This window comes from Mytilus trossulus, chromosome 11 (assembly GCF_036588685.1).
Source record: "Mytilus trossulus isolate FHL-02 chromosome 11, PNRI_Mtr1.1.1.hap1, whole genome shotgun sequence".
NCBI lineage: Eukaryota > Metazoa > Mollusca > Bivalvia > Mytilida > Mytilidae > Mytilus > Mytilus trossulus.
Genome location: NC_086383.1, coordinates 63229342 through 63252920, shown reverse-complemented (window position 1 = coordinate 63252920; position 23579 = coordinate 63229342). Strand labels below are relative to the sequence as shown.

Sequence of the window (23579 nt, the reverse complement as noted above, 5' to 3'; positions counted from 1 at the left end):
TCAGGGCAGATAGATCTTGACCAGATAAACAATTTTACCACATGTCAGATTTGCTCTAAATGCTTTGGTTTTTGAGTTATAAGCCAAAAACTGCATTTTACTCCTATGTTCTATTTTTAGCCATGGCGGCCATCTTGACTGGTTGGCTGGGTATACAAACACAAATTTTAAACTAGATACATCAATGATGATTGTGGTCAAGTTTGGATTAATTTGGCAAGGTAGTTTCAGAGGAGAAGATTTTTGTAAAAGATCGTGGAGATTTACGAAAAAAGGTTAAAAATTGACTATAAAGGGCAATAACTCCTAAAGGGGTCAACTGACCATTTTGGTCATGTTGACTTATTTGTAAAACTTACTTTGCTGAACATTATTGCTGTTTACAGTTTAACTCCATCTATAATAATATTCAAAATAATAACCAAAAACAGTAAAATTTCCTTAAAATTACTAGTTTAGGGGCAATAACCCAACAATGGGTTGTCTGATTCATCTAAAAATTTCAGGGCAGATAAATCTTGACCAGATAAACAATTTTACCCCATGTCAGATTTGCTCTAAATGCTTTGGTTTTTGAGTTATAAGCCAAAAACTGCATTTTACCCCTATGTTCTATTTTTAGCCATGGCAGCCATCTTGGTTGGTTGGCTGGGTAAACTAACACAAATTTTAAACTAGATACATCAATGATGATTGTGGCCAAGTTTGGATTAATTTGGCCCGGTAGTTTCAGAGAAGATTTTTGTAAAAGATCATTGAGATTTACGAAAAAAGGTTAAAAATTGACAATAAAGGGCAATAACTCCTAAAGGGGTCAACTGACCATTTTGGTCATGTTGACTTATTTGTAAAACTTACTTTGCTGAACATTATTGCTGTTGACAGTTTAACTCCATCTATAATAATATTCAAAATAATAACCAAAAACAGTAAAATTTCCTTAAAATTACTAGTTTAGGGGCAATAACCCAACAATGGGTTGTCTGATTCATCTAAAAATTTCAGGGCAGATAAATCTTGACCAGATAAACAATTTTACCCCATGTCAGATTTGCTCTAAATGCTTTGGTTTTTGAGTTATAAGCCAAAAACTGCATTTTACCCCTATGTTCTATTTTTAGCCATGGCAGCCATCTTGGTTGGTTGGCTGGGTAAACTAACACAAATTTTAAACTAAATACATCAATGATGATTGTGGTCAAGTTTGGATTAATTTGGCCCGGTAGTTTCAGAGGAGAAGATTTTTGTAAAAGATCATGGAGATTTACGAAAAAAGGTTAAAAATTGACTATAAAGGGCAATAACTCCTAAAGGGGTCAACTGACCATTTTGGTCATGTTGACTTATTTGTAAATCTTACTTTGTTGAACATTATTGCTGTTTACAGTTTAACTCCATCTATAATAATATTCAAGATAATAACCAAAAACAGTAAAATTTCCTTAAAATTACCAATTTAGGGGCAATAACCCAACAATGGGTTGTCTGATTCATCTAAAAATTTCAGGGCAGATAGATCTTGACCAGATAAACAATTTTACCCCTTGTCAGATTTGCTCTAAATGCTTTGGTTTTTGAGTTATAAGCCAAAAACTGCATTTTACCCCCATGTTCTATTTTTAGCCATGGCGGCCATCTTGGTTGGTTGGCCGGGTAAACAAACACAAATTTTAAACAAGATACATCAATGATGATTGTGGCCAAGTTTGGTTTAATTTGGCCCAGTAGTTTCAGAGGAGAAGATTTTTGTAAAAGATCATGGAGATTTACAAAAATGGTTAAAAATTGACTATAAAGGGCAATAACTCCTAAAGGGGTCAACTGACCATTTTGGTCATGTTGACTTATTTGTAAATCTTACTTTGCTGAACATTATTGCTGTTTACAGTTTAACTCCATCTATAAAAATATTCAAGATAATAACCAAAAACAGTAAAATTTCCTTAAAATTACCAATTTAGGGGCAATAACCCAACAATGGGTTGTTTGATTCATCTGAAAATTTCAGGGCTGATAGATCTTGACCTAATGGACATTTTTACCCCACATCAGATTTGCTCTAAATGCTTTCGTTTTTGAGATATAAGGCAAAAACTGCATTTGACCCCTATGTTCTATTTCTAGCAATGGCGACCATGTTTGTTGATAGATCAAAACTTCGGATACAATTTATAAACAAGATACCCTAAGGAACATTCAGTTAAAGTTTGGAAGTATTTGGCCTAGTAGTTTCAGAGGAGAAGATTCTTGAAATAGTTTACGACGACAGACGACGGAGGACGCCAAGTGATGGCATAAGCTCACTTGGCCCTTCGGGCCAGGTGAGCTAAAAAGGACAACAAAGGACAAAAAGCAGCACATACACCAGAAAAAGAATAATCACAAAAATACTGAACTCCAAAGAAAATTTATAACAGAAAGGTCACTAACTGTATGTCAAAATCAAACGCTAAAACACATCGAACACATCTTGCACATGATAAAACAACTGTGATATTCCCTAGTTTATGGTTGATTTTTTTGCCTGATCATTTAGATATTTCCAATGGAAAAGACAAATAATTTTGTTAAACCTAACAAAAAACAAGTGAAACTGCGAGCTTCTGCTCCTTGATGATACTCCCGACAAAATACTTGACGGTTATCAGGAAGATGTTTGATGATGAATCTGAAAACACTGCACACAGTATATCTAACTCAACCCTAAAACCAAATTTCAGAAATCCTCATAATGTAGTTCATGAGAACAATGTGAAGAACAAGTTCAACTTGGATGACATGTGTAAAACTATGTAAGTGTTGCATCAAACGGTATGGCTGACTTATACAAATTATATGTATATAAACCCTGAAACCAAATTTCAGAAATCCTTGCATTAAATGTAGTTCCTGAGAAAGATGCGACACAACATATTCCTGTTACGATCGGACTAACGGACTAACAGATAGACTGGTGGATGGTCTAATAGACATATAGAGGTAAAACAGTAAACCCTCACTTTCTTAAAACGGAGGTATAATACAATTTAATAGCAAGGGATGGATATGTTGAATGCTCATGGAACAAATGAAATACAAAAGTAACAGCATAAGTTATCATTTAAACAATGAAGCTTAATAATGCACAATATTTTACACTTATTTTGCCTATAATATATTTTCCCTATTCAAATGCACATTTGTTTTTTATGATTCTCTATATGTGCCTTATTCATGTTATTGAACATTTCTTGAAAACCTTTCGACGACTTTGTGGTTTTTGTTCTGATTTTATTTTGGGTATCTTTGGAATTGCACCTTTGTCTTCTGATTGTTGTGAACCTATTAGTGTGTCTTGATCAACATTCTCAGACTTTCCCTGACTCTGTGATTCCTGTTCTGGTTCTATTTTTGGTTTCTTTGGAATTGCACCTTTACTTTTCGATTGTTGTGGACCTGTCAATGGGTTCAGATCAATCTGTGACTTTCGCTGACTCTGTGATTCCTGGTCTGATTTTATTTTTGGTTTCTTTAGAATTACACCTTCACCTCTCGATTGTTGTGAAACTATAAGGGTGTTCATATCAATATTCTTTAAAACTTCTTCTAAACAACGTGCACCTCTCCCTATGTTAACTAAAGCCTGCATAAGGACACTTATTGTAGGTTTGATTTGTTGGTCTTCTCTCCACTTCAATAATACGACCCTATTCTGTTCTGCTAAGTCAGAAGGATTGTTGCTCTGTATATTTTCTAGGGTAGGAATTGACAGTCCAATTTCAGTGCCAAGTTGGAAAAACACTTGACCAATTAATGGAGCTAATGTATCTAGAATTTCATCCGTTGGAATGAAATCCAAGTAATCTGCTGGAATATCTGAAACATCATTTTATAATTTTTTTTTTTTTAGAATACTGCAAAGTTCATTGATCTGTGAAGATTTAAATGATATGAAATAAGCAGTACCTTGTTTAATTGAGGTATGGAGCTGGCATGTCAGAAAATGACAGAGAAGTCCTTTGTTAATCAATGTGTCATTGTCATTTTGATTAGTCTCTTTTGTTACCTTTTCTTAAATCGGACTCAGACTTTTTTAAACTGAGTTTTACTGTGCATAATATTTTGTGTTTGGATTTTTTACTACATGGTCTAGAGGTAAAGGGGGATGGTTGAGATCACAAAAACATGACCTCTTGCATTTTTGCGCCTGTCCTTAGTGAGGACCCTCTTGTCTTTGTTAGTCTTGTATGATTTTTAAATTCAGTTTCTTTTATATATTTCCGAGTTTATGTCCTGTACCAAGTCAGGAAGGTGGCCATTGTTATATTATTGTTCGTTTCTGTGTGTGTTACATTTTAATGTTGTGTCGTTTGTTTTTTCTTATTTTTGAGATATTAAGATAAGACGTGGCACAGTACTTGTCTATCCCAAATTCATGTATTTGGTTTTGATGTTATATTTGTTATTATCGTGGTATTTTGTCTGATGCTTGGTCCGTTTCTGTGTGTGTTGCGTTTCGGTGTTGTGTCGTTGTTCTCCTCTTATTTTTAATGCGTTTCCCTCGGTTTTAGCTTGTTACCCCGATTTAGTTTTTTGTCCATGGATTTATGAGTTTTGAACAGCGGTATACTACTGTTGCCTTTATTTAGTATGATGTCCATTATTACTGAACTAGTATACAATGTTGTTAAGGGGCCAGCTGAAACCCATTGGTGAGCTGCAGCAGTTTTCTGCTCTATGGTCGGGTTGTTGTCTCTTTGACACAATTCCCAATTTTAATTTTTAATTTTAATTATTAAGTGACTGTATTTCTACTTACCTGTTTCTGCTTTGATGATTCTTCTTACCTGCAAAAATTAAATATTTGCTTTTATGCATTTACAAAAAAAGATTAAAACCCTATTGACAACAATGTTTGATGTTATATATTTACTGAAACAAACATAAAAAGTATATGTATTTCATATATGTTGGCATACGTCAAGAGTTATTATGAAACGGACAATTTGTTAGCATGTTTGTAAGGCAAGTGCTGAAATCATAAATGCTAGAATACAACTTTCTCTATACTAGTCAGATTGGTTTTTAGCAGCACTTCCACCGTTGTCTTATTCCTTCCTATTCATCAATTTCAATATTATACTAGATTTCCAGGAATTCTATAACTCCCAAATTGTGCATTCAATGGCTGACATAATGTTACTTTTTGCATGCTTCAGGAGCAAGACGACAAATGTCAACAGAAAAGTAGGACCGTCTCAATATTTCAGTGGACCTAAGTGTTTTAATGGGTTCCTGTTGGTTGCTTGTCCAATCTTTCATTATACGTGATACAGTTTTCTTTTCTTTTTTTACCTTTTCCTATTATTTACTTTGATTAAAACCTTGGTATCTTATAAATTTATTGGAAAATTTCAAGACATTTGTCTTCAAAGAATAATAAAACTAACAGTTTTTCATTCAAAAACGAAATGAAAGAGTATTTAGACAAGAGGCTCTCAAGAGCCTGAATCGCTCACCTTAATTTTTTTGGTTAAATCTCTCATCAATGATTATTTTGGCTTTTCAATTTATTTAAATGTTCTTTGAATTGTCCTATTTTCTTCAAAAGCCAAAAAAAAAAAAAAAAAAATTCTCCTATGTTCTATTTTAGCCATAGGAGCTATGTTTCTTGACATACAAGGAAATAAAATATAAAATTTATAATAGATACTCTGAAACTCATTTAGCCTAAGTTTGGCTGAAATTGATACAGCAGTTTCAAAGGAGAACATTTTTCAAAGTAAGTCAACATGATGAACAAATTGTGAAAAAAGTCTTTAAAGGGCAATAACTCCTTAAGGGGTCAATTGACAATTTTGGTCAAATTGACTTATTTGTAGATCTTACTTTGCTTAACATTTTTGCTATTAACAGTTTATCTGTATCTATAATAATATTCAATTTAATAACCAAAAACTGCAAAATTTCTTTAAAAGCATCAATTCAGGGGCATTTTACCTGCATAACCAGTTACCCAATTCGGCTGAAAATTTCAGGACAGGTAGACCTTGACCTAATAAATACTTTAACTTCAGTCTTATTTGCTCTAAATGCTGGAGTTTTTGAGATATAAGCCAAAAACTGCATTTTAACCTGTGTTCTATTTTTAGCCATGACGGCCATGTTTTTTGACGAAATAGAAAATAAAACACATACTTTTTTTTATACACCCTACTGATCATTCAGTTGAAGTTTGGTTGAATTTGGTTGAGTAGTTTTAGAGGAGAAGATTTTTTAAAATTAGCAAATATGATGATCAAATTGTGAAAAATTGTCATTAAAGGACAATAACCCCTTAAGGGGTCAATTGACAATTTGGGCATATATTACCTTAGCCGTATTTGGCACAACTTTTTGGAATTTTGGATCCTCAATGCTCTTCAACTTTGAACTTGTTTGGCCATATAATAAAATATTATGATATGAGCGTCACTGATGAGTCTTATGTAAACGAAACACGCGTCTGGCGTACTAAATTATAATCCTGGTACCTTTGATAACTATTTACACCACTGGGTCGATGCCACTGCTGGTGGACGTTTCGTCCCCAAGGTTATCACCAGCCCAGAAGTCAACATTTCGGGGTTGACATGAATATCAATAATGTGGTCATTTTTATAAATTTCCTGTTTACAAAACATTGAATTTTACAAAAAACTAAGGATTTTCTTATCCCAGGCATAGATTACCTTAGCCGTATTTGGCACAACTTTTTGGAATTTGAGATCCTCAATGCTCTTCAACTTTGGACTTGTTTGGCCATATAAATATTTTGATATGAGCGTCACTGATGAGTTTTATGTAGACGAAACGCACGTCTGGCGTACTAAATTAAAATCCTGGTACCTTTGATAACTATTGGTCATATTAACTTATTTGTAGATCTTACTTTGCTGATCATTTTTGCTGTTTACAGTTTATCTATATCTATAATAATATTCAAGATAATGACCAAAAACTGCAAAATTTCCTTAAAATTACCAATTAAGTGGCAGTAACCCAACAATGGGTTGTTTGATTCATCTGAAAATTTCAGGGCTGGTAGATCTTGACCTAATGAACATTTTTACTCCATGTCAGATTTGCTCTAAATGCTTTCGTTTTTGAGATATAAACCAAAAACTGCATTTGACCCCTATGTTCTATTTTTAGCAATGGCGACCATGTTTGTTGATAGATCAAAACTTCGGATACAATTTATAAACTAGATACCCTAAGGAATATTCAGTTAAAGTTTGGAAGTATTTGGCCTAGTTTTAGAGGAGAAGATTCTGGAAATAGTTTACACCGACGACAGACGACGGACGCCAAGTGATGGCATAAGCTCACATGGCTATGCCAGGTGAGCTAAAAACTATACTATGTACGAACTTACTTGACACAAAACATGGGTCGATATACCCATGTTGATCAGAGCTTCTGACAAAGTTTTGAAATTGGATTTAGCTTTCATCTCTTTCCACTTTGATAACAGCAAAAATTTGGCAACCTGTATATCTTTAGGATGATTGTATTCGACATCTTTCCATATCCTAAGCATTCCAAGATGTGTAACTAATTCATGCATTTTATTTGATTCGCAGTGGTTTGAAAAACGCAACAGTTCAATATCACTTGGTGTCTGGCTTAAAGCGTCATCGCTTAAACCTGAAATACACAATGCAATCATGATCTTTACCTTCAAACACATCATTAAAACATAAATTCAGATGATTATATGATGTGCATTACTCAACCAGCTAAACATGAGGAAAAGTGCTTGAAAAAATATGTAAGGGTTCCGCGGAACCCAGTTTCTCAGCTACAAAAATGTGAAAAAACATTAATAAAAATATTCCTCTCAATACTATCTTTTAATTGTAAGAAGCTTCTGTCCAAGTTTGGTGAAAATCTAGGATAGTTTATGAATCCAATAATTATTTTAAAAACTTAAACTGCAGACAATGTAATGTCAACCAGAAGGCAAACTAAGTCCCTTATAAGTAAAATACAAATAAACAAGTACAAAATTTAAACAAAATTTCCTACTAGATACTAGCTTTAGAAGATCAACAGGTTTTACAACACAAGTCACCATTTAAAGTACATAGAGGGACACGTAAACAAACAGACGAACAGGTTTCACAACACAAGTCACAATTTAGAGTACACAGAGGGACACTTAAACAAACAGATGAACAGGTTTCACAACACAAGTCACCATTTAAAGTACACAGGACACTTAAACAAACAGATGAACAGGTTTCACAACACAAGTCACAATTTAAAGTACATAGAGGGACACTTAAACAAACAGATGAACAGGTTTCACAACACAAGTCACAATTTAAAGTACATAGAGGGACACGTAAACAAACAGATGAACAGGTTTCACAACACGAGTCACCATTTAAAGTACATAGAGGGACACGTAAACAAACAGATGAACAGGTTTCACAACACAAGTCACAATTTAAAGTACATAGAGGGACACTTAAACAAACAGATGAACAGGTTTCACAACACAAGTCACCATTTAAAGTACACAGGACACTTAAACAAACAGATGAACAGGTTTCACAACACAAGTCACAATTTAAAGTACACAGAGGGACACGTAAACAAACAGATGGACAGGTTTCACAACACAAGTCACCATTTAAAGTACACAGGACACTTAAACAAACAGATGAACAGGTTTCACAACACAAGTCACAATTTAAAGTACATAGAGGGACACTTAAACAAACAGATGAACAGGTTTCACAACACAAGTCACCATTTTAAGTACACAGGACACTTAAACAAACAGATGAACAGGTTTCACAACACAAGTCACAATTTAAAGTACACAGAGGGACACGTAAACAAACAGATGGACAGGTTTCACAACACAAGTCACAATTTAAAGTACACAGGACACTTAAACAAACAGATGAACAGGTTTCACAACACAAGTCACAATTTAAAGTACATAGAGGGACACTTAAACAAACAGATGAACAGGTTTCACAACACAAGTCACCATTTAAAGTACACAGGACACATATACAAACAGATGAACAGGTTTCACACCACAAGTCAATAATTAAAGTACATTTAGAAACAATTAAATATACAGATCAATAGGTTTAACAACACAAGTCACAAATTAAATTACATAGAGGGACACTTAAATTTACAGATCAACAGGTTTCACAACACAATTCATAACTTAAAGTCAATAGAGGGACACGTATACACAAACACACGTTTCTACAGATTAGAATTATTTTGAAGTGTTACAATATTTACCTTGACATTCCTCTTCACACTGTTCTTTTGTCTATAGAAAAATTAATATGAAAATTATTATTTCAATAAAATATTATAAATATGTTTTGAATGCGCATTATATTTAATTCAACTGGTATTAAACAGCGGTCATATTGAGACAAAAATCAATAATCTTTTGTTCTTCATTTTGTGTTGATCTTTCATCTGTGTTTCGATCAAGCAAGGTTATACTTACTTTTTATGTGAAAAATGATTGATACACGAAGGAATGGAATAACAGACACACCGATAGATTAATTGACAGAGAAAACGATTACAAATTACTTCTAAAGAGTATTTTTAGGCAGCATAATTCGAACATCATGAATATAAATTGATGCGAAGTCTGCAATATAGAGATCAACACAAAAAAAAGTAAGTTTACAGTTAAACCAGTGTAGAATGATAAGAAAATCAAGAACTGCAAGATAATGCTCAAGACTATAAAATAAGTAGGTTTATATATTAACTATAATACAATTACTTGCTTGACTCTTGGATTCTTATTATATTATATGATTAATGTGTGTATAATTTGATTATGTTACTCATTTGATTGTTTCCCTGATATGTAAAACACACCTGATCTTGATTCCAAACACGCCAGTGTCTTCTTTTGTGTGTTTGGTTATGTTTGTCACAAATCCATCCATTGGTCTGCTTGGCTTCTTCTGCACTGATGAAGCATTTTAAATTTGAACATGAATATTCAATGTGAAATGGCGATTGTTGGCTGCGTTTTGCATGGACTGTGGAGTGGTAGAAATCTGAGATTCTTTCCATTGTTACAACCAGGCATTCTTTAACACCTGTAGCTATATCAGGTACGATTAACCCGGAGGAGGTTCTGTGAATGATGTAAAGGAGAATCTTGTTGCCCTCAACGCATACAACGATGTCATGTGATTTGTCAAATGATAAACCAATAAATCCTGAGAACAGGAGTTGTCTCCCTTCATACTGCTTCAGAGTCCACATGCTAAGACATGCACTGATCAGACGATTTGGTAGGGCTGGTGGTATAATAGTGCCTTTAAATAAAAACGCTAGGCATATAGCTCTCTCTGGTGTACATTCTTTGTCCATGAAGTTGGTGGTATTTCTCTCTGTAACCATACAGGGAACAAAGAAGTTTTCCACTGGTAACCGACTTCCTGTAGATGTATCATATCTCCGTTGCTCTGCTAGGATATCTAAATAAATCAAGCTGTTAAATATAAACTCTTTGTATGGCAATATTGCACTGAAATCTTTTTGCTCCCAGATTAGGTAGAGGTCTTCCCGTCTTATGGTCCCATATTTTGACATTCTTTTAAAAGTTTCATGAATTTTCTTTTCCTCTGGCCAAAATACTTTATCTGCAAAATATAAAAAACATAAAAAACGCTTTAAAAAGAGGATGATTGGGTTTGATTGCCAATGTAACAACTATCCACCAGAGACCAACCAACTTGAATGCAACTAAGGTTAAATATGTAATTATAATCAATGTTCACTTGAAAGCAAATTTAATCTTGTTTTAAGCAAAATATGAAGGATCTCATAACCTTCATAATTTGGAATGACATGAATACCTGTCACAAATCAAAACCTCTGCGTTAAGTATTCACATAAAGGAACTCATAACCTCTTTAATAAGTATGGACATAAAAACCTGTCATAAAGGCCCCTAACTTTCATAATAAGTATTGACATTAATACCTATCTAAAAGGACTTCATAACCTTCATACTAAGTAGTGATATTAATACCTACCACAAAGGACTTCATAACCTTCAAACTAAGTAGTGATATTAATACCTATCACAAAGGACTTCATAACCTTCATACTAAGTAGGGATATTAATACCTACCACAAAGGACTTCATAACCTTCATACTAAGTAGTGATATACAAAAGGACTTCATAACCTTCATACTAAGTAGTGATATACATACCTGTCACAAAAGACCTCATAACCTCCACCATGAGTAAGGGGTTGATGATTACGAAATCTTTAAGCTGTGGAGTATCAAAGTACACTATCTTCCCCAGGGAGTGGTGGAAATTTAGGAAATCTTTGAGTTGGTCTTGGGACAGTACAGACACCTTGCTTATAGCATTCAATTCTTCTACATCCTCTAATGATAAGATTTGTTTTCCTTCTGCCACCAGCTCTGCTATCTCGAGTTCAAGGGGAACACACGCATTGGGCATCTTCTCCCCCCAACAAGGATGTTCAAACGTAAGTTCTGTGATGGCTTTCTTCAGGACTTCAATTTCTGTATCTGTGTTATCCCTTGCATTGACAAATATCCGTTGTGTTAGGACAAGATGGTTTCGTCCTTCGTGGTCCTTGAACAATTCCTCTACTCCATTGTACAACTCCTCACGCCTGGAATCCACATCCTCCTTCAAAATGATAATTTACGATATGACATTATCAATTTTTAAAATTGTATTTTTTTTTAAAAGTCGATGATAGTAAAGTAAAAAGAGTAAAAAATAGTAAAAGAATTTTACAAACAATGCATGTTTTTTTTTTTTTTTATAGAATACAGTGGTTTACAAGATAAAAGACAAAACTTGCATCTTACTCCTATGTTCTATTTTAAGCCATGTCGGCAATCTTTTTAAACTAATTACCGTAATGATGATTGCGGCCAAGTTTGATAAATGTGGCCCAGAAGTATTGACTGTTTTGTATATCTGGCCATATTGATCAGTTTTGCTCATTAAAGTTTCTCTTGATCTGTTACTGTTAATTGATAATAGGCAAAAATGGGAGAAATGTGAAAAAAAACCTCATCATTAAGGGGGATTTTTCCAATAAGGAGTCCACTGTCGTTTCTGGCCATAGTACCTTATTTGTAGATATAAAAAAGAAGATGTGGTATGATTACTAATGAGACAACTCTCCACTAGAGACCAAATGATACAGAAATTAACAACTATAGGTCACCGTACGGCCTTAAACAATGAGCAAAGCCCATACCACATAGTCAGCTATAGTAGATATCAAAGGTACCAGGATTATAATTTAGTACGCCAGACGGATAAAAGGCCCCAAAATGGCAACGTAAAACAATTCAAACGAGAAAACTAACGGCCTTATTTATGTATAAAAAATGAATGAAAAACAAATATGTAACACATAAACAAACGACAACCACTGAATAACAGGCACCTGACTTGGGATAGGCACATATATACAGAATGTGGCGGGGTTAAACATGATAGTGGGATCCCAACCCTCCCCTAACATGGGACAGTGGTGTAACAGGACAACATAGAGACGAACTATAAAAGTCAGTTGAAAAAGGCTTAACCCATCAGATAATACAAATACTATAAATACAAGTGGACGTAGCCGGATACTTGTACATCCCAACAATATAGAGACACCAAGTACAGATCTGAGAGTACTCAAAGCCACTAACAACTAATAAACCAGATGCTCCGCAGGGCGCAGCTTTATATGACCGCAGAGGTTGAATCCTGAACGGTTGGGGCAAGTATGGACACAACATTCAAGCTGGATTCAGCTCTAAATTTTGATTGTGATTAAATAGTTGACACAGCATAGGTTTCTGACACAGAATGAATGTGGTCTAATGAACTTAAATTTTTTTTCCCCTTTGAGCAATTCACTATGCTGTTGAATATTAATCCTCTCAAAAAATTGTTTGAAGAAATTTTCTTTTTATTTATGAAATCTGAAATGAGAAAATTTGACCCCCCCCAATTTTTTTTTCACATCCCCCTTTCCCTTATTCCAAAACTGATCTCAATTCAAATTTCTAATGGAGTTTGCAACAATAACTGCATATTTAAATACATCATAAAATATTAAAATGTAAAAAAAAGTGCTTGTTATTATCACCAAAGAAAAATGAGGTATTTTTCCTTGGCAATATTTTTGAATAGTTTTGTATAAATAAATCTATATTTTCTTTATTTCTTTAAGGATGAATTAAAGTGTTAGAATGTCAACATGTCAAAACTAAGTAAAGGCTAAATGCAAATAATTCACATTTCAAAGAGAATATAATTAGACTGTCTTTCTTAATTCTGGATTAGGGATTAAGGTAAACTTGAGGTAAAGCTATTAGCACCTTCAAAATGTTACAATAAGACTATAATTAGCTATTTCCTATTTAAGATAAAATACAATAGAAGTGTTATATTTTTGTTACATAATTTTATACTTTAACTATACATTGTAATTGATAAAAAGGTATCTAAGGGACCACATTTTAATAGCAAGGTTTTAAATAACTACCCTCCCCTTTTCGGGAGTTAGGTATTTTGATTGGTCAATTTACTATGATAAACATGAAATGATTATTGAAATTTGGGAGATGTGTTTTAGAAAGAGACTTGGATAGATAAACTTTATGAAATTTAGAGATTGGATAATTTTAGGTTTTGTCACATCATGGTGACTTAATTAGTTGCATATTCGTATAACTTGTGTTGTAAATATGAATGCTTATCTTTTCGAGAATAATTAATATACCATCATTGAACTTAGTGTTTTATTGTGTTGTAAATATGAATGCTTATCTTTTCGAGAATAATTAATATACCATCATTGAACTTAGTGTTTTATTGACTTCTTGTGCGTTATATGAAGAAAACCAGACAATGCGTTACCTATGTTCTACCATCATTATTTAGAGTTAGTTCCCCTACAAAATAATATGATCAGAACTGGGTCGCAGAATGTCAGCTAGTTCCCCCACTTATTGACATGCGATTCGGTCCGGTCATAGAGTGGTTCGAGGACCCGGCTTCGTTTCTCGTGAAGAAGATGCTTGCTGAACTTTAAGGACTAGTGCCATAATATAGAAGATATCCAGGACAGGAAACCGTATAGGAATTTAGCTATTTACATATTCCTTGGTAACTGCATAGGGTGAGTACAGCCTACTATTAAATCACCTGTGACACTTTTATATATAAAAATTATTTATTTTATTCAACATATAATTAGGTCAAATAAGTGATAAGGCTTATATTTCTCATCCCTCCTGAAGTCTAATATTATATTATTAAAATGGCAAAGTCTTTTGAGTTCAAAAACAACTTCATGGCTAATATAGAAACAGCTATTGTAAATTATTCTAACAGGTTCAGATCAAAATTAATTGAAAATTATGCAAGGGTTAATGGCAATGATCCAAGTCTGTACTAGTACCTTACCAAAACTGGGTAGGTTATAGGTTCTGCTTTAATCGAGCTTTTGTTCTTAAAAAGACATGCTTGTATAAGTTTTTAAGAATCTATTTACTTATCTCAGCACTGTTCATGATCTTGTCCTAGACAAAGACCATGAAATTCATTTTTTTTATCCCCATAGTATTGCAATTTTGTTGTTGTTGTTGTTCATATCATTCAACACTAAGATACAAGTAATAAGAAATAAATTAGAATTGACAATGATTGTTTAATGTGATAACAAATATTTTAGGAACAAATTTTATACTGTAGAGTAAGGGTTGATCTCGTCAACCAAACCTTACTTCTTACAGGCAGTTTAGTATGGAAGTGACGACTACATGCTGAATTATTATCAAATTCAGGAAATTTATTTTCATTGATTTCTTAAGATTAGGATACATCATTGTTGTTTTTGGTTTTTGAAGTATTATAATATACCAGTATATTTAATCAGTCAGTTATTAAAGTTGAACAATTAGTTTTAACCCTATATTACTTAAGTAAGGTGTTAGTTACCCTCAAGGGTTTGTACTTTATAGTTTTTAATAAATTCAAAGATCAACTAAAGAATAATATTAATGCTATGTACATGTAGATACTAAACGTTACTTCATTAATGAAAACTCTGTTCATTGCTGTTCAAAGAGCTAAGAATATAAATAGTATTTCCAGTTTAAGATTATATTAATATTTCAAGTACTTAAGGCCAAAAAAATATTGTCACAAGGTGATTTAAGTAAGCTGTGTCTCATAATACTCAGTAGTATGGAAGAAGTTTCATAACATTTGTACACTAATACAGTTAAGACTATTTCAGAGGATTCTAGTACAGAAAAGAACCAGAATGCAAGATATTTCCAAAGTTAATTGCAGATCAGCAATCAAGTTTCTGTGCTTTGCTCGTGGGAAAAAGATTATATTGAGCCTCATTCTAGTGTCGGTTCAACAGCCTTGTCAAATATTATATAAAAGAAAAATCCATTAGGTTATGGATTTCATGTTACATTTCGGAATATGTAACATTTCATTGTGTGTCTTTTTTGAAATTTCCATGTGGATATGGATTTCAAAAGTTTTACATTCGTTGATGTAAAACATCAGTGGATCAGGTGAATCTCCATTTGGATATGGAATTCACAGTTTACATCCGTCATATGTAAACTTCTTTAGTTTCATGCGGATTGAAACTACAAAGGTCAGGAAAACCATATATTAGCTATGAATCGCCATGCAAATATGGGATTCCCACTTTACATACATCTAGCCTATGTAAATTCAAAAGTTTCATGCAGATTGAAACTTCAAACCAGGCGACTGGTTGGTGTGGAGCAAACATTTTTGGATATGAATCGCCATGCAGAAATGGGATTCAGAAGTTTCATGTGGATTGAGACTTCAAACCAGGCCACTAGTTTATGCCTATAAAACATCCTGCAGGTACCACTCTCTTCTGAGAGGAAGGTTTGTTTATGTTTCCAGAAGATTTTGTTGTGTTCGCGCAACAGAGTAGATATGTACCAAAAGAAATCAGACCAATAGACAATTGCCAAAAGATTCGTATTAATAGATTCATATCAAAAGATTCATATCAAAAGAAGCAAATCATAAGACTGTGTAAAAAAAACTATTCATTTCATTAATAATGTGATTTATGTCAAAGGATTCATACCAATAGAAGCCAAAACCAAAAGATTTGTATCAATAGAAGCCAAAACCAAAAGACTGTGTTCGGATTACTATACATTTTTTGTACAATGACTTTAATAATGATATTCATGTGCATAATTCAGAATGTGTTTACTTTCAATTATAATATATTTTCAACTATTGTAGAACAATTTGCTTTGCCATGCAATGATATAATTTTAAGTTAAATAATGTGTGTTGCCATGTAGTCTATATATTATGTACATATATATATGAAAAGATTTTTTTTTATTGTTATTTCTTCTTTCTTTAAGAAAAAAATAAATCTTTTTTGGAAGAAGGGAGAGTATATCACCAAGGAAAAATGAGGTATTTTTCCTTGGCAATATTTTTGAATAGTTTTGTATAAATAAATCTATATTTTCTTTATTTCTTTAAGGATGATAATGTCAACATGTCAAAACTAAGTAAAGGCTAAATTTATGCAAATAATTCACATTTCAAAGAGAATATAATTAGACTGTCTTTCTTAATTCTGGATTAGGGATTAAGGTAAACTTGAGGTAAAGCTATTAGCACCTTCAAAATGTTACATTAAGACTATAATTAGCTATTTCCTATTTAAGATAAAATACAATAGAAGTGTTATATTTTTGTTACATAATTTTATACTTTAACTATACATTGTAATTGATAAAAAGGTATCTAAGGGACCATATTTTTAATAGCAAGGTTTTAAATAATTACCCTCCCCTTTTTGGGAGTTAGGTATTTTGATTGGTCAATTTACAATGATATACATGAAATGATTATTGAAATTTGGGAGATGTGTTTTAGAAAGAGACTTGGATAGATTAACTTTATGTAATTTAGAGATTGGATAATTTTAGGTTTTGTCACATCATGGTGACTTAGTTGCATATTCGTATAACTTGTGTTGTAAATATGAATGCTTATCTTTTCGAGAATAAGTAATATACCATCATTGAACTTAGTGTTTTATTGACTTCTTGTGCGTTATATGAAGAAAACCAGACAATGCGTTACCTATGCTCTACCATCATTATTTAGAGTTAGTTCCCCTACAAAATAATATGATCAGAACTGGGTCGCAGAATGTCAGCTAGTTCCCCCACTTATTGACATGCGATTCAGTCCAGTCATATTATCACTGAATGGTAAAGATTGTTTTAATTTATCAGTTGGTAGTAAAAGTGAAAATACATTGTACATGTTGTATACTTGCTATTGCACAATACTGTGCAATTGAAGATTTCTTGCTATTGAACAATACTGTGCAATTGAAAATTTCTTGCTATAAATTATTGCACAATACTGTACAATTGAATATTTCTTGCTACTGCTGAATACTTTGCAATTGAAAATTTCTTGCTATTGCACATGTACAATACTTAATATAATAATTTTGAATCCTGATTTGGATCAACTTGAAAACTGGGCCCATAATCAAAAATCTAAGTACATGTTTAGATTCAGCATATCAAAGAAGCCCAAGAATTTAATTTTTGTTAAAATCAAACTTAGTTTAATTTTGGACCCTATCGACCTTTATGTAGACCAATTTGAAAACAAACCAAAAATTAAGAATCTACAATCACAGTTAGATTTGGCATATCAAAGAACCCCAATTATTCAATTTTTGATGAAATCAAACAAAGTTTAATTATGGACCCTGATTTGGACCAACTTGAAAACTGGGTCAATAATAAAAAATCTAAGTACATTTTTAGATTCAGCATATCAAAGAACCCCTGCAAGATTTAAATTTTTGTTAAAATCTAGCAAAGTTTAGTTTTGGACTCTTTGGGCCCCTTATTCCCAAACTGTTTGGATCAAAACTCCCAAAATCAATCCCAACCTTCCTTTTATGGTCATAAACCTTGTGTTTAAATTTCATAGATTTCTTTTCACTTATACCAAAGTTATGGTGCGAAAACCAAGAAAAATGCTTATTTGGGCCCCTTTTTGGCCCCTAATTCCTAAACTGTTGGGATCTCAACTCCCAAAATCAATCCCAACCTTTTTTTGTTGTTCATAAACCTTGTGTTTAAATTTCATAGATTTCTATTCACTTATACTAAAGTTATTGTGCAAAAACCAAGAATAATGCTTATTTGGGCCCTTTTTTGGCCCCTAATTCCTAAACAGTTAGAATCAAAACTCCCAAAATCAATCCCAAACTGCCTTTTGTTGTCATAAACCTTGTGTTTGAATTTCATGGATTTCTATTTACTTATACTAAAGTAATGGTGCGAAAACCAAGAAAAATGCTTATTTGGGCCCCTTTTTGGCCCCTAATTCCTGAACTGTTGGGATCGCAACTCCCACAATCAATCCCAACCTTTCTTTTGTGTTCATAAACCTTGTATTTAAATTTCATTGATTCCTATTCACTTATACTAAAGTTATTGTGCAACAACCAAGAATAATGCTTATTTGGGCCCTTTTTTGGCCCCTAATTCCTAAACAGTTAGAACCAAAACTCCCAAAATCAATCCCAAACTGCCTTTTATGGTCATAAACCTTGTGTCAAAATTTCATAGATTTCTATTTACATAAACTAAAGTTTCTAGTGCGAAAACCAAGAAAATGCTTATTTGGGCCCTTTTTGGCCCCTAATTCCTAAACTGGTGGGACCAAAACTTACAAAATCAATCCCAACCTTCCTTTTAAGGTCATAAACATTGTGTTTAAATTTCATAGATTTCTATTCACTTAAACTAAAGTTATAGTGCGAAAACCAAAAGTATTCGGACGACGACGACGACGTCAACGTGATACATGACCAAAAAATTAAAATGTTTGCGGTCGTATAAAAATCATGCATCTAAGACTAAATTATCAATCAATACACATCCAACATCCAATAGATTTAGTTTGAAGACATCATAAACAGTCAGAGAAAAACAGGACCTTGTGCAATGCCAAGATACAGGCATCGACAGACTGTAGATCCATGAATGTGTATATGTATATAAAATAATATTTAGTTTGCTTTTAATTTACTGATAAAAAAAAATTAATATTAATACCAATAAAAACAATATTCAATGATCTAATTACGGTGTTGAATTGGTAACCTTTAAGAATAAGTTTATTTAAAAGGATTGATAAGTTTACCAGGATCGTTTCTATATTTCCGGGCACAGTAAACAACATTTCAGTAAAAATGAGGATGTGCTATCCTGTTTGAAATAAGTTTTCTACAGGTTCAACCAAATTTTAGAACCAAATCTTTATATCTTTGGAAGAATGTAGTTAAGGTTTTAAGTAATTTGTGGTAACGAAATCCCTGACTTGATAATTTACCAGAAATACATTGATTACGTTCGTTAAAATAAAAAATGTCCAACAGATACGGGCATAGCGAGCGAGTTGTGAAATATAAACACCGTAAGATGGTGCCAAAGGAACATCACCATCCAAAAAAAGGGAAAATAAACAATAGGGAATGATATGTCCCTTTTGACGTAAATTTTAGTGTGGAGTTTCCCGTTTAAAACAGAAATACCTATCTAGGAAAAGACAGTTATTACTGTTTAAATTTGATTTATTTAAAATAAGTTCCTTTGGGTAAATTGCGGCTGTATATTGAGAAAATTCTTGATTATTTAATGAAAAAATATCATCAAGATAACGGTAAGTATTGTTCAATTTATTAATTAAATGCATTTGAGACGAGTTTTTACTGAGTTTTGTCATAAGGTGTGATTCATATATGGCAAAACTTTTAGGAATATCGGTCCTCAATGCTCAACTTCGTATTGTATTTGGCCTTTTTAACTTTATGGATTCAAGCGTCACTGATGAGTCTTTTGTAGATGGAACCCGCGTCTGAAGTAAATAGAAGATGTAATCCTGGTATCTATGATGAGTTTATTCATAACAGTACAAAAACATGTCTGCTATTAAACATGTTAAAGGGGCGCAATTAGTGCCCATAGGAATACCTACAACATGTCAATAAACTTTGTTGCCAAAACGTACATAAATATTATCAAGGAGAAAATAAACAGCTTCAATCATCCCATCACACCTCCAGTAAGTATATCTAGCATATTTACCTTTCTTGTTTTAATGATCATTTTACCTTGTTTAAGTATATTTCTATCTATTATACTTTTTAAGATATAAGGCAATAATGCAAAAAGTAAAGGCAAATCATCCTTAAAGGGCAACACTCCATTAATATCCAGTCATCTTATAATTGAAATTGAAATGGTTACAATTAATTAAGAACTACAAATATAACTGGACACGAAAAAAGATTGACTTGATCAGCCTCCTGTTATATCTAAATTATATTACTTGATCAGCCTCCTGTTATATCTAAATTATATTACTTGATCAGCCTCCTGTTATATCTAAATTATATTACTTGATCAGCCTCCTGTTATATCTAAATTATATTACTTGATCAGCCTCCTGTTATATCTAAATTATATTACTTGATCAGCCTCCTGTTATATCTAAATTATATCACTTGATCAGCCTCCTGTTATATCTAAATTATATTACTTGATCAGCCTCCTGTTATATCTAAATTATATTACTTGATCAGCCTCCTGTTATTAGGTCTTTCCACTTTTCGTGGAAAGACCTATTGTTTTTCTTCTGATTATTTTTTTTTTTTTTTTTTTTTTTTTTTTTTTTCTTCTGCCGTCTGAGATGCTTTTTTGTTTTACAACATATCGAATGGATGTTTGGCCAATGATGTTGTTCAGTAATGGAGGTTTCAAAACTCACCCTGTGTGACTGAACACTTATTCTTATAGGAGTTATCTCCCCGCGTCCCCTTTTTCTTGTTATCGCTATATCTCTAAAACCGTATTAGATTTTTACAAACTGTTTTCACCAAATTGTTTGTCTACTCTTAAGAATAATTTGTTTTATTTTGACCGAGGTGATCAGAAGACATCTTATGGGAGTTATTTCCCTTTGAAAATTTAAAATATACGATATGTTGGGTTGATTCATACGGTTTAAGTTGTAGAGGCCTACAGTCTTTTGATATGAAATCCTTGGTCCATATAAAGTAAATTGAGGTCAAGGTCAAAGGTCAAGGTCATGTTATAAATTTTGAATTTTGCTTGTTATCGTTATTCAAAAGAAACTAACAGTTAATGATATGATATGTTTTCAAAATCACTGTTTACAATAAGGCGCAACTTCAACTTATTCAGTCGAAGTGTTTTGGTTAACCCTTATAGGAGTTTTCTCCCCTTATGTATTTGAAATCATTATTTCTCCACAACCATATAAGTGATTGACCTTGGACCTTCTAATTTGAGTTCACTGACTCATGACCTTGAAATTGAGGTCAAGGTCAAAGGTCAAGGTCATATTATAATTTAGAATTTTGCTTGTTATCGTTATTCAAAAGAAACTGTTACAGTTAATGATATGATGTGTTTGCCAAATTACTGTTCACAATTAGGCGCAACTTCAACCTATTTCAGTCGAAGTGTTTTGGTTAATCCTTTTAGGAGTTTTCTCCCCTTTTGTATGTCAAATCATTATTTCTCCACAACCATACAAGTGATTGACCTGGGACCTTCCTATTTCAGTTCACTGACCTATGACCTTGAATTTGAGGTCAAGGTTGAAGGTCAAGGTCATATTCTAAATTTTCGAATTTGCTTGTAATCTATATTCAAAAGAAACTGTAACAGTTAATGATACGATGTGTTTGTCAAATTTCTGTTTACAACAAGGGGCAACTTCAACCCATTTAAGTCGAAGTGTTTTGGTCAACCCTTTTAGGAGTTTTCCCCCTTTTGTATTTGAAATCGATATTTCTCTACAATCATACAAGTGATTGACCTGGTGTCGTTTGATTTGAGATCACTGACCTATGACCTTGAAATTTAGGTCAAGGTCAAAGGTCAACTTGATGTTCTAGATTTTGACCTTTGCTTTAAATTTGTTTTTGTTCGTTATAAAACAATTAAGTCTTCTGCATATACCTATTAATCTTATTTTTCTATATCAGTTGAGGTACCAAATTACATCAACAAGGAGTGACCCATTCTAACATCTTTTATTTAAATTCCATTCTAATTATTGAGGTGGAAAGACCTTCAATTTTTCTCTGAAGAATTGGTTTTTAATATCTAAATTATATTACTTGATCAGCCTCCTGTTATATCTAAATTATATTACTTGATCAGTCTCCTGTTATATCTAAATTATATTACTTGATCAGCCTCCTGTTATATCTAAATTATATTACTTACCACTGGTATTTTGTCTTTGTGAGTGGCAACAAATAAGATCTTTGGAATGCCTACATATACCACCTTACAATATGTTAGAATAGAGTTAACCCAATGTTGAAGGAATACTGAAATATAAAAACCAACATGAAAAAATAAAATAAAAGTTTAATGAAATTAGAATCTGGTATGTCATAATTGATAGTGATAAAAACCAAAGAAATACATTTTATTAGGGAGCAAATTGACATAATTTATTTTTGATGAAGGAAATCCATTTGAAATGAAAGACACTGACTGTCCCTTGCATAGCACATATTTCACCACGGCAAGGTCCAGTGGCAGTTTCTTAAAAAAATAACCTTTTTTTTGTTCTTTTTACTCTACAAAAAAATTAAGAAAACACAGACTTGACTGCAAATGTTAAGCTTTTTAGATATATTTATTATTTCAAATGGGCATGAATGCTTGAAAATAATTAATCGGCATTGATTTTGGAAATTATCTACGATACTACTGAGATATACTTAATATAAATTTCATAAAAATCTGGCAAGAATTGAACACATGAGATCACTAACAATAACTGTTTTGAAAATAACTAATCGGCACTCATTTCTAGTCTATTATTAATATAATTTTGTAATATATGTCATTTATTCAGTTTTAATGATTTTTTGTATCACTAGTATTGTTTTTATATGTACAGCCCTATTTTTTATAATCAATGAATGATTTTTTTCATGAAAATCGGAATTCCAAGTTTCCTTTGAACAACATAAACATGAACAACACAGATAACAAATCTATGGTAACTTTCAATGGAACAACATAAACACGAACAACACAGATAACAAAGCTATGGTAACTATTCAATGGAACAACATAAACATGAACAACACAGATAACAAATCTATGGTAACTATTCAATGGATCAAGATAACATGAACAACACAGATAACAAAGCTATGGTAACTATTCAATGGGACAACACAGATAACAAAGCTATGATAACTATTCAATGGAACAACACAGATAACAAATCTAAGGTAACTTTTCAATGGGACAACATAAACATGAACAACACAGATAACAAAGCTATGGTTAATATTCAATGGGACAAGATAACATGAACAACACAGATAACAAATCTATGGTAACTATTCAATGGAACAACATA

The 23579-nt window shown here is 32.6% G+C and overlaps 1 protein-coding gene across 1 annotated transcript in view; it reads right to left on the bottom strand.

Moving 5' to 3' along the window:
* Positions 1-3081: 3081 nt before the first annotated feature.
* LOC134690229 (uncharacterized) overlaps positions 3082-23579 on the bottom strand; it is a 60204-nt gene continuing 39706 nt past the window's right edge. The window contains exons 10-16 of the mRNA XM_063550205.1: positions 22421-22527; positions 11252-11705; positions 9898-10673; positions 9295-9325; positions 7397-7668; positions 4799-4826; positions 3082-3855 (exon numbers count right to left, since the gene is read on the bottom strand). Coding sequence (XP_063406275.1) covers positions 3212-3855; positions 4799-4826; positions 7397-7668; positions 9295-9325; positions 9898-10673; positions 11252-11705; positions 22421-22527 — 2312 coding nt within the window. The 3' untranslated portion in view covers positions 3082-3211. The remainder of the gene's footprint in view (positions 3856-4798; positions 4827-7396; positions 7669-9294; positions 9326-9897; positions 10674-11251; positions 11706-22420; positions 22528-23579) is intronic.